General features: G+C 37.2%; 1 protein-coding gene across 18 annotated transcripts in view; it reads left to right on the top strand.

Moving 5' to 3' along the window:
* The window catches only part of ANK2 (ankyrin 2), a 286,106-nt gene that overhangs the window by 211,729 nt on the left and 57,632 nt on the right, over positions 1 to 16,745 (top strand). For 10 of the 18 annotated variants that reach the window (XM_070790807.1, XM_070790813.1, XM_070790809.1 and 7 more), the window contains 2 exons: positions 5,971 to 6,073; positions 6,783 to 6,886. In XM_070790807.1, the coding sequence (XP_070646908.1) occupies positions 5,971 to 6,073; positions 6,783 to 6,886 (207 nt within the window). Of the gene's footprint in view, positions 1 to 5,970; positions 6,074 to 6,782; positions 6,887 to 14,716; positions 14,753 to 16,745 lie in introns of all 18 variants that reach the window. The other 8 variants (XM_070790805.1, XM_070790806.1, XM_070790804.1 and 5 more) reach the window with 2 other exon arrangements.

The following is a 16,745-nucleotide window of genomic DNA, read 5'->3' as shown; positions in this document are numbered from 1 at the left end:
TTTTTTGTGACAAACTGACTAAGAACATTCCATGGTGCCTCATCTATCACTGCCAATTTAGATTGTGTGTAATTGTTTATATAATGTAATATCTTTTGCCAGTCAGTAATCTCAGGTTTATAATTTTAATATTGGCTCTATTTTTGGCTATATCCAGCATATGTGGAGTGTAAGAAATAAATACCTGAAAGCCTAGTCCATTTTAAAGGGATAATTAGGAAAAACAAGCCTACCTTGGGTTTTTTCCTTGAGTACTAATGCCTCCCTCCTATCTTTTTTTTTAATTCAATGTGCATATAAGTGCCCTTCTGGACTGGCTTTGTGGTAGGTGCTGGAGGTACAAAGATGATTAAGATATAATTGCTGAATTCATAACTAATGGCATGAAAGATGAGGCCAGTGGTACCACAGTGCACCTGGATCCCTGAGGCTCAGGCTTCCTGGAGCCGATGAGCCTAGATTGAGAAGGGATGATGAGTAATAGTGGTGAGGAGAGGCGGGGAGGGCATTTGAAGCTTTGGTGAGGTGAGCAAAGGCTTGTGGTGTATGAGAGAAACAGAGTAGTGTAACAGTGTAGCGCGGCTGGAGTGCAAGTGTGAAGGAGGGGCGGCCTGGTCTGCATTTTGGATGGATCTCTCTGACAGGGAGACAGAGGGTGAATTCAGCGGCTTTGTCAAAGGGCTACCTACCTCTGGCAGTAGTAACCATCTGAGAAAATACTGCTGCAATGGTTGCTGGAGGAGCTAGGACAAGACTTGAACTCTTAACCTGGGTGGTAGCAATCCTGGAGAGAATTTTAGAAATGAAAAATTTGAGAATATATCAGTGAGGCAAAACTGGCCAGATATGATGACAGATTTTATGGGCTGTGTGAGGAAGAGGAAGAAGACCCAACTGGCTCGTTGGCTTCAGTGACTTAGATGGAGAGGGTCCTTGGGATCAGGATATAGGGGGAGCTGCTCAGAGAGTGAGGGTAGGGGAGCTTGTGAGGGGTCAGTGTTCTAGATTCTGAATTTTGATACACTGATTGATTTGAGCCTTACAATCTGAGATTCTTGAAAGACTTTAAATTGCAATGAAATATTTATGGCCTTGCAAAAATTCACAGTAGTCTGTGAATAATCATATTAGTGTTATCCAAAAATCCTTTTTTTTTCAGCTTGATTTCTCTTGTTACAAATAAGTGCTTAACTTGATCCTTTTGCTGACTTTGAAATACTTAGTATGGAGAAAGATTTAGAACAATGCTTTCTATAAGACGAGTATCAGTGGTTTGAGGATTCTACCTAAACTGAATACTTCTCAGCTTGTAAAGACAGGGGATATGAAACAAAAAAGACATGATCGGTTGTCCGGGGCCACACTTGCATTAAAGACACCAGATTCATTCATCCTTTCCGAGTTGGCATTATAGTCTGCATTTCATTTTCATGGTTGCTTTTTTTTTTTTTTTTTAGTTTTGCTTAGCCAATTGAATATGTTATCTTTTTCGGTAATCATTTTTTCCTTCTCATTTCTTTATTTGGTGTGCTTTCAATAGTACCATACCCAGGTAGGTATTAATTGCATATCATGAAAACATGACCTTCCTGGATACATCCACATTTCCCTGCTCTCTGCTCAATATATGTGTATTGTGTGTGTGTGTGTGTGCGTGCATGCGTGCACACTTGTGTGTTTTGGCAAGGATTGCTTATATTCTAGAATTATGGATTTATTCTCAAATTAGGATTTTTATGTATTAAATTGAGTATCTATTAATATTTGAGCTAGAAGGAGGAATATTTTACTAGGATGAAAGTCTGTGACACGCCCCCACCCGACTTTATTTTAACTGTCACAGCTCCACCTTGTGGTTGATCAAACATTAGCACAGTTTCCCCAAAAGAAAGGTGTTTGTGTGAAGTCACTCAGTCATGTCCGACTCTTTGTGACCCCATGCACTGCTGCCCACCAAGCTCTTCTGTCCATGGGATTCTCGAGGCAAGAACACTGGAGTGGGTTGCCATTTCCTTCTCCAGAAGAAATGTAATTAGCCTATTTATAGTTGGACATGATAGAAAAAATTACTCTGATGCCCGAAATGTATATGGATGCAGAGGAATAAAAACAGCTAAACTTTGATTACATTGAATAGGAACACAACCAAGATGTGATTAGTTGGATTTTGTTTCCATTTTATTTTATTGTTGCTTACAAATTAAAAAGTGCTATTCAGAGTCAGTGCAGAGCTAAATAACAGTGAACCACAGAAGCTTCCCCATGTATTAAAGCAAACACATTGAATTTTGGGATATTCACTTGTTATAATAGGTTTGAAAGCACCATTAATTGAATTTCTAATAAATATTGCAGCTTACTAAGATAGTAATTATTGCACTTTTCAGTGAAATTGCAAACTTTGATACCACCTAATATGTGTCCATAAAGCAGCTGTATCATGGTGAAAAAGTATAAATTTAAGATTATAAAAAAAAACTTTTGGCTCATCCCTTAGCTGAACAGCATGTAAAAATTTACACTTCTATGGATATTTTATTGCAAATTTAACTGAACAGCACCACCTCTAACCTAATTTTTTAAAAGTGGCAATTCTGTTGCAAAATATTTGAATTTACTTGCAGTGTTTTAAAAACACTTTCTGATCCAGAGACTTGAACTAGAGAAGAATTTCCTTACTCTTGGAATATTCTCACTTCATTTCATTTAAGTAGATTCTTTGATATCATAGAAAAAAGAGCAATTAGAACTATAAACATTGATTAAATACCAATTAGCATTTTAGAAGGCAGTAAACAGAGAGAGCTAAAATAAAATCAGAGGGTAGAGATATTCAGACATATGGTTTTAACTTACTCATTCTCTTCACTCTGTCTCTGTAACTTCCCTCACTCTCTGTAGATCCTAATATCTTTTTCTCCCTACCCTAATCTCCTTTTTGTAATCGTATTGTCTCCTTCTTTCCTATCTTCTCCCTCTGTGTTTCTTTGGTGTTTGGACTCTAGGAAAGACAAAAAATAACACCAACATCCCTTTTCTCCTCTTGGTTCAAAACCAGTTGAAAAGTAGACCCAGGTATTAGGTCGATGGATATCAGTAATCCACCGTTATTACTGATACAGTGATTACAGGATGTGGCTTTAAATTCGCGCTCCAAGGAACTCTTAAAAACCTCATTAATACCTCTTTCCATTCACACCCAAAGGAGCCCTTAAATACCTCGTTCCTAAAGCAGACACACCCCCACTCAGATATGGGGCCTCCCTGAGAGTGGCAGTTGAGACCTGGCTGCCCTTTTACAAGTTTACACTTCGACAGTGTAAACAGTGGTGGCAGCCACGTCACTGGGTCTTAACTGAGGCGCCTTTTTTTTTTTATCCATTCAGTTTTTTCCCATCCAAGCTAAATATCTATTTTGCCTTTGAGACCTGTGTTTCTACCATTCCATGGCTGCATTTAAGGGTAAAGTTACATAGTGATGGAGTCTCTACTTGCCGTTATGAGCAGGCATTTTTGTTCTTGTACTCCAGTGCCTGTTGGTCCTTTTGTGCTGTTCATTAATATAAATCTAGCACTTTTAAATGTATCAAGTCACCGTCTGGATCTATGAATTTCAAAGCTGAGCATAGAGACTATGTAATTAATACATCTAAACCCAGTAGATCTTGATGGGGGAAGATGATGAGCCCATAGACAACATATCATTTCAAGAGGTTGACCTCTCTGTTTTTCCCTTCTTGGTTCAATTCAAAAGAAAATAAAGGAGAATAGAATTGAAGAGCTGTTAACCTAGTGCTGCCTGGTACAAAACACATACAAGTGAATCTTTAGCTATCTTTGTAGTTTAAAGCAGGAAAAAAAAAAATACTCAGTCCACCAGTTGAGACAAGCTTTTGCTGAGATTAAAGACCCCTGTTCCCAATAGTTTAATCCCCTTCCTATCCTCAATTTCAAAGTCAGGCCAGGGTTCGTCACAGTAGCCTATTTATGAAGTGCACCATCAAAATCTAGCTGCACAGCTGTAAAAATAACTATAGTATAAGCTGCTTCCAGGTGCCAGAACTAAAACCCCTGTGAATTGTTTGCTTGGCATCCAGGCTCCTCCTGCCATGGCCGTGTCAGGAGCCTCTATCTTCCCCAAAAGCCTGTAGAGCATAAAATAGTGTATTGACAAATTCTATTTAGATTTAATTGTATTATAAACACACAGACTTATATAGGTGTAAAAACATAGGATCAGATAATTTAACTTTTTTAATACATGAATTTTAATACATCAATTACACTTACCGTCTAATATTCAGCATTTACTTTGGGGCATAGATCCTACAGCAAAATAGGAGAAGGCCCCAAATTACTATAAATTATCTACCAAGTGATGATTTCCTCAAAGATAGTTGGAGATGTTGACACCTCTCAAAGATGACAATATATGGCTTACAAACTTAGGTATATTTGCAAAAGAAAATAGTTTCTACTAATAGATCTGCTAAATTGATGTTTAGTCCATAATTCTATAGCGCTTCACTGGCCAAATACCTACTAGCTGAAAGTAAATGAAATCTTGCTTCCATAAATAAGCTGAAAGTTTGCCTATCTCTTTATTTTCCCTTGTGGGCTTTGGGCGAGAGTATTCTGAATACAGATCTTTAATTCTTGGGCTAACATGTATAAAATATAGTTTATTTAAGATACCAATGTGTTTGTCATTTGATTGTACAAATTGACTAGGAAGTAAGCAAATTGCTGCTAAGTCGCTTCAGTCGTGTCCGACTCTGTGCAACCCCATAGATGGTAGCCCACCAGGCTCCCCCATCCCTGGGATTCTCCAGGCAAGAACACTGGAGTGGGTTGCCATTTCCTTCTCCAATGCATGAAAGTGAGAAGTGAAAGTGAAGTCACTCAGTCGTGTCCGACTCTTAGCAACCCCGTGGACTGCAGCCCACCAGGCTCCTCCATCCATGGGATTTTCCAGGCAAGAGTACTGGAGTGCGGTGCCATTGCCTTCTCCGAATTGCATCTATGCAAATATCGAGTTTCACCCATTACATATGAGTATGTAATTCAGAACTTTGAAATTCAGATTTGCCAAAAATGTAAAGCATTGCTTATCAAAGCCTAAATCCCATTGTGAAGCCAAGCCTCAGTTTTGGTCAGTGTCCGCTGGCAATTCATTTTCACGCTGGCAGATGTGTGTGTGCGCGTGTGTTGTTAGAAACGGTTTTTTGTGCTCTTGCATCTCATTGCCACAGCGACCAGCGTTCTTTGGTGCCTCACTCACCACACACAGGACATGCACAGGGAATGGTGCTGTCCTTTGAAATCCCTTTATTGGAAACACCAGAGACAAACAGGAGAAACAGCACTTCCACAGGAAGCATGCATCTGGCCCCCATTCATCTCACTCTGTCGCTTCCAGGGGTGTGCACCGACACTCAGTCATTCACAGCTGGAGAGGAGGAGAAAGAGGTGTGGAGAGAGAGGAAAATGAGTGAAAATGAAACCTGTGCTTTCGTTTCATTCTCTCCGAGGGCTGTCTTCTACTAATATTTTTTCTAGCTGCAGGGAGATTTACATTTAACACAGATTTAAGCAGTCTATCCTGGGATTACTTTCTGTGTGAATTTCTTATACTAGCAGTAAGCTACAGTTGCTGGTTTAAAACATTTCTGGGAAGAAAATGAATCAGGTTAGGAGTATCAAATTTTATCTTCTGGATTCCCTTGTGCCCTGGCCATTGAGTGGTAGGAACCAGTCAAAAGATGTGTTAGTTTAGTTGCTGGACAGAGAGGTGTGGCAACACAGAGACCTGGGTTTCCTTCTTCCACGGTTGCGATTTATGTCCCCCTGGAAGTTGCACTGTTAGCTAATAGCACGCTTTTTTCACTCTCCTGCTCGGCTCATCATTCCATCCTCCCAACCCTACTACTGCTGTTGGTATATCACCATGACCTCCTGCCAACCTACCAGCCTTCGATCCTTCAGTTCCGACAGGTCTCACACCCTGAGCCATGCCTCGTACCTGAGGGACAGTGCCATGATCGACGACGCAGTTGTGATCCCCAGTCACCAGGTATGTGACTTTTTGCCTTTGCGTTTCTGTTTTCTGGAGGTCTTTTTAACGTTATCTGATGTTGGCTAGGTCTGGAAGAAGATTTTTTAACCTAAAAAAAAAAAAAACAAAAAACTGTCTTAATTCAGTCAATAAGCCTAGCATAAGAGATTTACAAGTTTTTCAAAAGCATAAAGAAAGTTTGCTGCATTTCTCAATGAGCAGAGTTTTTCTAAAATAATATACTACTTGTGTCTTAAGCTATACTGGATTCTTCTGTGAAGATTATATATAAAACTCAATTTCTTTGTGAAATCTCTGTTAAAGGAAAATGTAAGGTTGGATGCATTTTAAAGTATAAGATAAAAGGTACAGGTTAAAATATATCTCTCAATATTTAAAATTGTTTTCTATGAGAAAAGGTGTAGAATTTGTTATGAACTTAATTTTAGATATGGTTTTATCAGTTTGACTATATATAAGGAAGTAAATGAAACCAATGATTTTCATAGACAACTACTCAAGTGTAACCCTACATCAGTAATGTAATTTAAATTGGAATGCATTATAAAGATATATTTTTAAATGCCTTAGTCTCATATCATATTTTTAAATGAATGTTTTTCCATGTAATACCACTTTCCTGTGATTCCAATTATTGAAGTTCATTATATTTTAATTTAATTGAAAGAAAGTCTTTCGTATTAAATCCAGTGTTCTTTGTGTTTAGGTGACAACTCTAGCCAAGGAGGCAGAAAGGAATTCTTATCGTCTAAGCTGGGGCACTGAGAACTTGGACAACGTGGCTCTTTCTTCCAGCCCTATTCATTCAGGGTGAGTAAATCAATATTGTGTATCCAGATCAAGAGGTAAAAAGAGATGAGTGAAAATAACAGCTTTGTCCAGTAGCTTTAGCTGATGGCTAGCTTACAGGGGAAGTGACCTTTTTTAAAAAGGTCATGCTTTATCCGCTTTATCCGCCATGGAGTCTCTCCACACAAACAGACCAGCAAAAAGGGTTGAATTCCACATAGAAGAACTGACCATTGTTTTAAAATAACGCATAGAACTGCGTCAAATAGCTTGTTAACTAACCAGAGTATACCTGTGGCCTCCTTATTGTTCATATTTTTGTCTTTAAGATACCTTGAAAAGAGGGGCAAGATCATTTGCTTTTGAAAGTTCTGCTTACTAAGATTGACTAGTTTAATAAATGCCTTTCCTTGCGTATTAATGCATCTAAAATAATGTTTACAGGAGTCTGAGTCATACAGATATATAGAGGAGTTCACATGGTGCTTGAAGTAAAAATATATTAAAAAGGGAGATTTGAGTGCAACCAGTTAGGTTCTCAATTATCGTTTTAAAGTCATTCAGGTAATATATATGCCACTACTTAAGAAATTCTGCCTATTTATATTAGCTTATTAAAAAGTAGGACTTTGAGTTAATGATTTTAAATATCCTTAAAGATGTTCTTAAGTTAGAAGAATTCAATTATTTGTAATATAAATTCCTTAAGGGGTTTTAAATTGTAATACTCTTTACAATTGGTCTTTTCCTTACATTTTAATGGTTTCAAGTTGTATAGTAATTCCATAATTATGAATAAACTTTAAAAATGTTTTTCTTTAATTACTTTTTAAACCCTGCTCATATTTTATCTAACTAAATGTAATATTTTGATTTAAATTATTATCCCAAACTCCTTATCCATTATCCACAGAATGATTTTGAGTGATGGATCCTTTATTGTTTTTATTATTCTAAAATATTCTCCTTTCAGGAAAGCATTCTAAGATACTGTAGTTTAAAATTTGGGACTTCTTAATCTGATCTTCTGTTAAAGGCTCTTAAAACTAGTTACATAGATATAAAATTAGTTACATAGATATTGAAAATAATCATAATACTCTTCTATGTTAAATAAGTAAAAGCTAGTTCTTAGTGCAAGTGTTATTCAGGGGAATAAAAACCAATTAAACCTCATTCAAATTTACTTATTTTAAGTATAAAATGAGATAATTAAAATCTGACAGCTATATGTGGTTCAAAAAGCATAACATCACATACTAAATTTTTCAACAACAATAATAAGAAAAAAACCTTGGGCCTAGAGTGTTGATGGATAATAGGTCAGAATTTAGAAACCATAATCTAGTATTTGAAGTCCATGTCCAGCCTACAAAGTGACAAGATTACTTTAAGCAAAATGTGACAGAGAAAATTTGTCTTATTGCAGACCAAGATTTTAAAGATCCTTATTTTTTTTTTACTATGAAACATGGTCACTGACTCTGATCCTCAACTCTGGCTGTACATGGGAATCACTTGGGAGCTTTAAAAATATTGATGCCCAGGCCCCAACTGAAACCAGTTCTATCACAGTCTCTGTTGCTGGGGCCTTGCCATTGGTATTTTCTACAAGCACCAGTTGTCAAATATATTTGTTTTATGTAGGCGATTAGAAAGGAACACCATTGCCTAATAAAGCTTCGACTATAAGTTTGACTTAGGTAATTAACATATGACTAGTTACCTCAAATATCTTTTTATCCTTTCCATTTACTTCAGTATTCTCTCTTCACACACTGTTGAATTCTGCAGCGCACCAAAGTTTGTGCCAGGCACTAAGGAAAACAGATGAGTAAGCCTTAGCCAGTACCTTTAAGAAGCTTGCTGAGGGTTGTTATTTGAATTTGGAAGACAGTCTACGAAAGAGCAATAACATGGGGGGAAGGCGCCAAGATGGCGGAGGAGTAGGACGGGGAAAACACTTTCTCCCCCACAAATTTATCAAAAGAGCATTTAAACGTCAAGTAAATTCCACAAAACAACTTCTGAATGCCGGCAGAGGACATCAGGCACCCAGAAAAGCAACCCAACTCCTCAAAAGGAGGTAGGAAAAAATATTAAAGACAATAAAAGAGACAAAAGAGGGAGGGACGGAGTTCCGTCCCGGGAAGGGAGTCTTAAAAAGAGAGAAGTTTCCAAACACCAGGAAACCTTCTCACTGCCGAATCCGTGCCGAGCTTTGGAAGCACAGAGGACAACATAACAGGGAGAAAAAATAAATAAACAATTAAAACTCGCAGATTGCGAGCCCTACGGTAACTCCTCCAGCGGAGAAGCAGCACAGACGCCTGCATCCGCCATTAGCAAGCGGGGGCTGGGCAGGGAGGCGCGGCGCGGGCTGCATCGCTGAGAGTAAGAATCTGGCCTGAATACCCTGAGCACTATCTGAGCGAAATAATTTGGGCTAGCAAACCAGACTGTGGGATATCTACCATGCGAAAAGCCAGCCCTAACCTAAGACACCGCCAGCCCGCGCACGGAACAAAGGACTAAACAGAGGTAGCCGGCTGCAAACCTTCCCCTTCCGGTGACAGGCAGTTAGAGCCGGAAGGGGGCAATCGCAGCCCCAGAGAGACATTATCTATAAAATTGGCTTCTTTGCTAACTAAAACTTATTGGGGGTCTGGACGGTCAACATCTGCCTGAGAAGGTGCGCCGGTTTTACACCCAGATAACCAAGTGGCGGGGAGGCGATAAGTCGCAGCATTGGCGCTCACCAAACACCTCATCACCTGAGCTGCTCGGACCTGGGAAGAGCACAAAACGCAGCCCCAACTGAGTCTGCGCCTCTGAGGACTACCTGAGTGCCTGAACCTGAGCGGCTTGGACCTGGGAGGTGCATGCAACCCAGGCCCAGCCTCGGATTGTTCCCGGCGGAACAACCTAGAGCCTGAGCAGTGTGGGCAGGGAGGCTACACGCGCTGTGAGCGGGGGCAGACCCAGTGTGGCTGAGGCACTGCGAGCGCACGCCAGTGTCATTTGTTTGCAGCATCCCTCCCTCCCTCCCCATAGCGCGACTGAACAAAGAGAAGAAATACAGCTCCATCCACCAGAACACCGACACAAGCTTCCCTAACCAGGAAACCTTGACAAGCCACCTCTACATACCCACACACAGCGAGGAAACGCCACAATAAAGAGAACTCCACAAACTGCCAGAATACAGAAAGGACTCCCAAACTCAGCAATTTAAACAAGATGAAGAGACAGAGGAATACCCAGCAGATAAAGGAACAGGATAAATGCCCACCAAACCAAACAAAAGAGGAAGAGATAGGGAATCTACCTGATAAAGAATTCCAAATAATGATAGTGAAATTGATCCAAAATCTTGAAATTAAAATGGAATCACAGATAAATAGCCTGGAGACAAGGATTGAGAAGATGCAAGAAAGGTTTAATAAGGACCTAGAAGAAATAAAAAAGAGTCAATATATAATGAATAAGGCAATAAATGAAATTAAAAACACTCTGGAGCCAACAAAGAGTAGAATAACAGAGGCAGAAGATAGGATTAGTGAATTAGAAGATAGAATGGTAGAAATAAATGAATCAGAGAGGATAAAAGAAAAACGAATTAAAAGAAATGAGGACAATCTCAGAGACCTCCAGGACAATATTAAACGCTACAACATTCGAATCATAGGGGTTCCAGAAGAAGAAGACAAAAAGAAAGACCATGAGAAAATACTTGAGGAGATAATAGTTGAAAACTTCCCTAAAATGGGGAAGGAAATAATCACCCAAGTCCAAGAAACCCAGAGAGTCCCAAACAGGATAAACCCAAGGAGAAACACCCCAAGACACATATTAATCAAATTAACAAAGATCAAACACAAAGAACAAATATTAAAAGCAGCAAGGGAAAAACAACAAATAACACACAAGGGAATTCCCATAAGGATAACAGCTGATCTTTCAATAGAAACTCTTCAAGCCAGGAGGGAATGGCAAGACATACTTAAAATGATGAAAGAAAATAACCTACAGCCCAGATTATTGTACCCAGCAAGGATCTCATTCAAGTATGAAGGAGAAATCAAAAGCTTTTCAGACAAGAAAAAGCTGAGAGAATTCAACACCACCAAACCAGCTCTCCAACAAATACTAAAGGATATTCTCTAGACAGGAAACACAAAAACAGTGTATAAACTCGAACCCAAAACAATAAAGTAAATGGCAACGGGATCATACTTATCAGTAATTACCTTAAACGTAAATGGGTTGAATGCCCCAACCAAAAGACAAAGACTGGCTGAATGGATACAAAAACAAGACCCCTACATATGTTGTCTACAAGAGACCCACCTCAAAACAGGGGACACACACAGACTGAAAGTGAAGGGCTGGAAAAAGATTTTCCATGCAAATTGGGACCAAAAGAAAGCAGGAGTCACAATACTCGTATCAGATAAAATAGACTTTAAAACAAAGGCTGTGAAAAGAGACAAAGAAGGTCACTACATAATGATCAAAGGATCAATCCAAGAAGAAGATATAACAATTATAAATACATATCCACCCAACATGGGAGCACCGCAGTATGTAAGACAAATCCTAACAAGTATGAAAGGAGAAATTAACAATAACACAATAATAGTGGGAGACTTTAATACCCCACTCACACTTATGGATAGATCAACTAAACAGAAAATTAACAAGGAAAAAAACAAAACAAAACAAAACATGTATCTATAAAGCTCACTAAAGCAAAGCACAGTAAAATGAGGTATGGCAATAAAAGGCATTAAATTTATCAAAAAAAAAAATAAATAAAGTGCTGAAAAATTAAAGCTGTCAAAAAAAAAAAATCCAATAGCAGCAAATATCTAGACAATTTATATAGAAAAAATGATTTTTAAAAGAAAACATTAACAAAGGAACAAAACCAAGTCAATGTCTAGTAATAAGTCTAATTAAAAATGCATTAGATTTGTATAGAAATATGTATAAAACCTTACTGTGGAATATAAATAAGGATCTGTAGATTCAGTGTGCTCATATACTGGAAAACCTGTTCTTACAAAGGTGAAAATCTCAAAAATTAATTGGCAAATTCAGTGTGTTTGAAATAAAATTCCCCACCATGTTTGAGGAGCTTAAAGATGAGCTTTAAAATGTTGTGTAAAAATAAACAGTCATGAAGGTACAAGAAAATTAGGAAGAATGTGAAGAATAAAAGAGGACATGTCTTTCTATATTTAAGCATTCCTTTTGGTATTAATGCAGCAAGAGAAGCATATGTCAATGGAACAGAATTAATAACCTAGAAAGAGAAATTCTCAAAAGAAGCTCTTGGAATATGACAAAGGGAGCATTAAAAATCAATGGATAGCTATTTACAGTAGCCAGGAAGTGGAAGCAACCTAGATATACATAGACAGATGAATGAATAAAAATGTTGTGGTACATATACACAATGGAATATTACTCAGTCATAAAAAAAAAAAAAGAAAGAGCAATAACATGATGGTTAAGAGTGTGCTTTGGAATCATACCAAACAGAATTCAGATCCTGGCCCTGACATTCAATATGTGACACTGGGCAAGTTGTGTAAAGTGCTTTCGTTTATTTATCTATAAGATGAATGTTATGTTATAGGCTCCGTAGGGGGGACTTAAGGATTAGGTGCTTCTTAAGTAGTTAGCATTTTGCCTAGAAAGAATAAGTACTCAATAGATTTTAGCCATTAGTATTTATACAATCCACACACACATCTTTAGCAAATTTCCAGTTAGTGAAACAAAAGTATTCCGAATTCTCTAAATGGGAATAACCAATGTGGTATAATTCATAATGGCAGTGTTTGACTTATTTTTTATCAGGTAATCTATCGTAAAGTTGTGTTTCTACCATAGTATTTGAATGAACACTGCAAAAGATGACTCCAGTGGAATGGATACTTACACTAAAAATTCAGTATTTCTGAACGTGATGGTATTTGAAAGCTACTGTGATATTAATATACATAGTATTCATAATGTATCATATAAAAATGACTTCTTATAATTTTATTCATTATATATCAGGTTCCTGAGTAATAGTTTTTATGTAATTTACAAGGAGCTGAGTTTATCTTAAAATAATTAGGTGAATTCTAAGTCACTTCAAAGCCTGCCCAAATTGTAAGAAAAAAAATAATTTTTGATAGAGGAGATAATAAAGTTAGCTTTTATATGCATATGTCACTAATTTTGTGGATAATGATCTATTAGATTAGATGAGATTTTAGATTAATGGAAGACACAACTTCTACCAATAAGCACCATTATTTTCTTTTATTTCTACTGTTTCCAGTGACTAGTGTTCATCACAATAGGAGAATAGGTCACGGTGATTAAAAAATCTGTTCTGACCAATAAATACAGCCAGTATCTAGCAAAAGAAAGGCTGACTGTAATATTTTTGTTGTTGTTCTTAAAGAAGTTGCCTTACTGATTCACAGTGTGATTATTATTTCCAGTATCCTAACCATGATCACATCCAGGCAAGCTTTGACAAGAGCTTAAATTTTACATTTCTTCCCCATTTCATAAGTGCATAATGAATCAACAGATGTAAGCCACAAATTCCTATCAATAGCTAGTTTTGTGACTCATTTTAAGTATTATTTCAAAAGTCTTTAATGTTATAGTTTTTTAATGTCAGCCAAGTGCCAACAAATAAATGTCAGTTCATGACGTCGTATATAAGACATAGTAACTAGAAGTCAATAGGAAAGTAATCTTTTATAGGACTTCTTTTTCATGAAAACATGTTGAAGATGGTTTTGCTGTGAACCTAAAACTACTCTAAAAAATATAGTCTATTTTAAAAAAAATGTAAAGATGTTAGCCCAAATAGTGGAAGTTGATATTTGAAATTCATAGAAATTAAAGATGTTTTTCATTTGATGACATCAATATTTATCTAAGTACCTGTGGCAGTTAATTTAGTTGTTCATGTATTTCAAACACTTTTTTTTTTTAATGGTGCATGAAGGTAAATTCTTTGGGGTGAAGAAAATTGTTTCATAAGTAGTGAAACAACTGTTTCGTCAAGTTAGGTTTCTGGTCCAGAGTATACACTTATCTGTAAATCATCAGGTGCCGAAAACCCAAGTGGACTCTCTGAAAAGGTACGGAGTGTTTTGAGGAAGAGCAGCCTCAAGTAGAAGAGGAATGAACGACAGGACTTAGAGCGAGGTCAAACAGTGTGACCAGTGAGGAAGACAGGGAATGGAAGTCTTGGAAAAGCACCAAGACTTCGTTCACATAGTTTTTGTTACCTATAGTAGGTAATTAGTGTTACCTACTCTGCCTTATAGTTTATGCTGCTGTTTGTCATTGGAGCCAATTTTTAAATTGCGCCTTTTCTGTTTGCATTTCTTATGTAGCAGCCCAAAGGGCATTACCACTATTTTGAAAATACTAAAAGTGTGAGTGAAAAGCTATGGAGGCAAAACTATGTCTATCAAATGAAAGACTTTTTATCTTTCATTAAACTGCCCCTTGATGTTGTGTAGCTTCTTGGATATTTAGACTTTGAGTACCCACATACGCCAGTGTTGAATAAGGCCACAAATCCCTCTCCATTGGTTTTATATCCCAGTCCCCTAACCTGGGAGTTACTCCATAGCCCCCATATCTGGGTCTTCTCTCAGCCTTTTCAGAGAGCTGTATCTCATTTGTATTTCCATCCTTTTTTTTTTTTTCAGTGAATACGGTATTGGTATATAAATATTTCATTTGAAAGTCACTTCTGATTTCCTTCTTTATATTTCACTTGATCCATTCCTTCTCTGTGCTAAAGTATCTATTCTGTTGCAGCCGCACCTCTCCATGTCTTGATCGTGACAACAGCAGGTGAACTTCCGCATAATTCCTTCTCTGAACATGTTGCCTCCCCTCTTCCCCTTTCTCCACGTCCTTCTCCCTGTACCTTGCCTCGGGATGCTTTAGTGTGACCATACCTAGCCAGAGAGAGCAAGAGAGGGAGCACATGAGGGAGAATGATTTATTGCCTCCACGTCATGACCATTACTGAACTCCCCATTATGGTACAGGGAAAGCGGGTATTTGTTATTTTGTTGGAAATAAGTGGGGGTATGCTAAAATGAATGTAGACCTCATGGCCGTCTTCATCATAAGTCTCCGTGTCTCTGCTTCTTTTGAGAGAAAAAGGGCTACATAGAGCTGAAAGATGTTATTCCCAGCAATTATGCAAATTGGTTAAGCTATTTTCAAGTTATAGTAAAGGTTATGATTTTAAGTGTCACTTAGCAGAGTTTTTTAAAGCTATAGTCTAGGGGAACCAAAGGCTGAAAGTTTATTAATAGTGCACTTGCTTGCTAGTAGTGCTTTAAGTGCAACTTTTGATATTTTGGAAATTGTACTATAGAATGATTCCAGTGTTCTAAAAATATCTATGATTCTATGTTATTTTGATAAAGTTATTTTTAAAAGTTCTTATCAGACTACTGGTTATAGTATTTTTATTATATAGTCATCCATCAAGATCAGGATACTGAAGATTGTCTACAATCAGGCAATTTTCAATTTTTACACATTTATATCCATTTTTTTACTTTTTCTGCAATACCCACTAAATATTTTGTGTCTATACATGAACATAGTGATAAATACATTTTTGGTGATGTTAACAGGTTTGAGGCATTTTATTTCAAAGCTGTTTTTCATCAGTTTTTCAGTTGATGGAATTTGGAAGATTGGGAAGAAATTAAGAAAATTATAGAGGACAGGGAGCTCACGGTATGATTTTGTCACAGTTACCCAGAAATCAGATTTAATTTAAGGCCCTCTTGCTATGTATGTGTAGATCACTGAAGCACCCGGATGACAGATTTTTTTTCCTATTTTCACTCAGTAACTAACTCTGAATGCTGCAATCTCCCCCCCATCCTTACCCCCATGATCCTGGATGAATTAAACGTAAACCTAAGGATTCATAACTTTTGGGGTGGAGGATATAGTCCTCAAAAGACCAGAATCACTGTTTTCTGCTGCCTCCTCTGAAGCATGTATCTGTCTAGCTAATCAACTACAAATTCCTAGGCAAGTCATCTGCATAATAATGGTGGATTGCTTTTGCTTTTATTCCTTTTAAATTGTGATAACACTATATCTCACAATTTAGAAAACTTCAATAAGGATTTCTACTTTGCATGACTGCTGAATTTCCTTTGAAGAGTAAGATAAACAATTAAAACCAAGTATGTTATGTGATGTTTTTTTGTCTGTACAGTCTGAAGTCAATGTTCAGTGGAGTATGTGTATACATTTTCTGCAAAACTACTCCTGATTGTTTTAGCCATACAGCAAAAATAGTATATATTTCGTGGAGGAATAGCAGTTTGTTTTTCAAATAGAAATGCTTCCAGAACTTCTGAAATGGAACATTCCAGTAGGTCGCCTAACCTAGTTAGAATTTTAATACCAGAATGCCACATTAGAGTTTGAGTTTAATCAAAGTCTCTCATTTTGGGGATGAGAAAACTGAAACCTAAAGATGTTAAATGCCTTGCCTGAGGTTAGAGCAGTAATTCAACACAGGGTTAGATCTCGTGATAGATCCAAGCTGGAGCCAGGAAAGAATGTAAAACTTGTTGAATTATCTTGTGCTCTGTAATAATAGTGTTTTTTACCTCTTCTTTAGTACAGTTCATAAACTAATCAAAACTCCATATTAAACTACTTTAGCAAAGTTCTAGGTTCATTGTAGATATTTAATAAATGTTAGTTACTCTGTTTAATTTTTAATATGCTAATTTTAAGACATTCAAAATATATAAAATTATATGCATTTATTGAATTCTATCTGCTTGACCCACAATGATTT

Source organism: Bos indicus, chromosome 6 (assembly GCF_029378745.1).
Source record: "Bos indicus isolate NIAB-ARS_2022 breed Sahiwal x Tharparkar chromosome 6, NIAB-ARS_B.indTharparkar_mat_pri_1.0, whole genome shotgun sequence".
Lineage (NCBI taxonomy): Eukaryota > Metazoa > Chordata > Mammalia > Artiodactyla > Bovidae > Bos > Bos indicus.
Note: the sequence above shows the minus strand (reverse complement) of the source record. Positions and strands in the feature narration are given on the sequence as shown.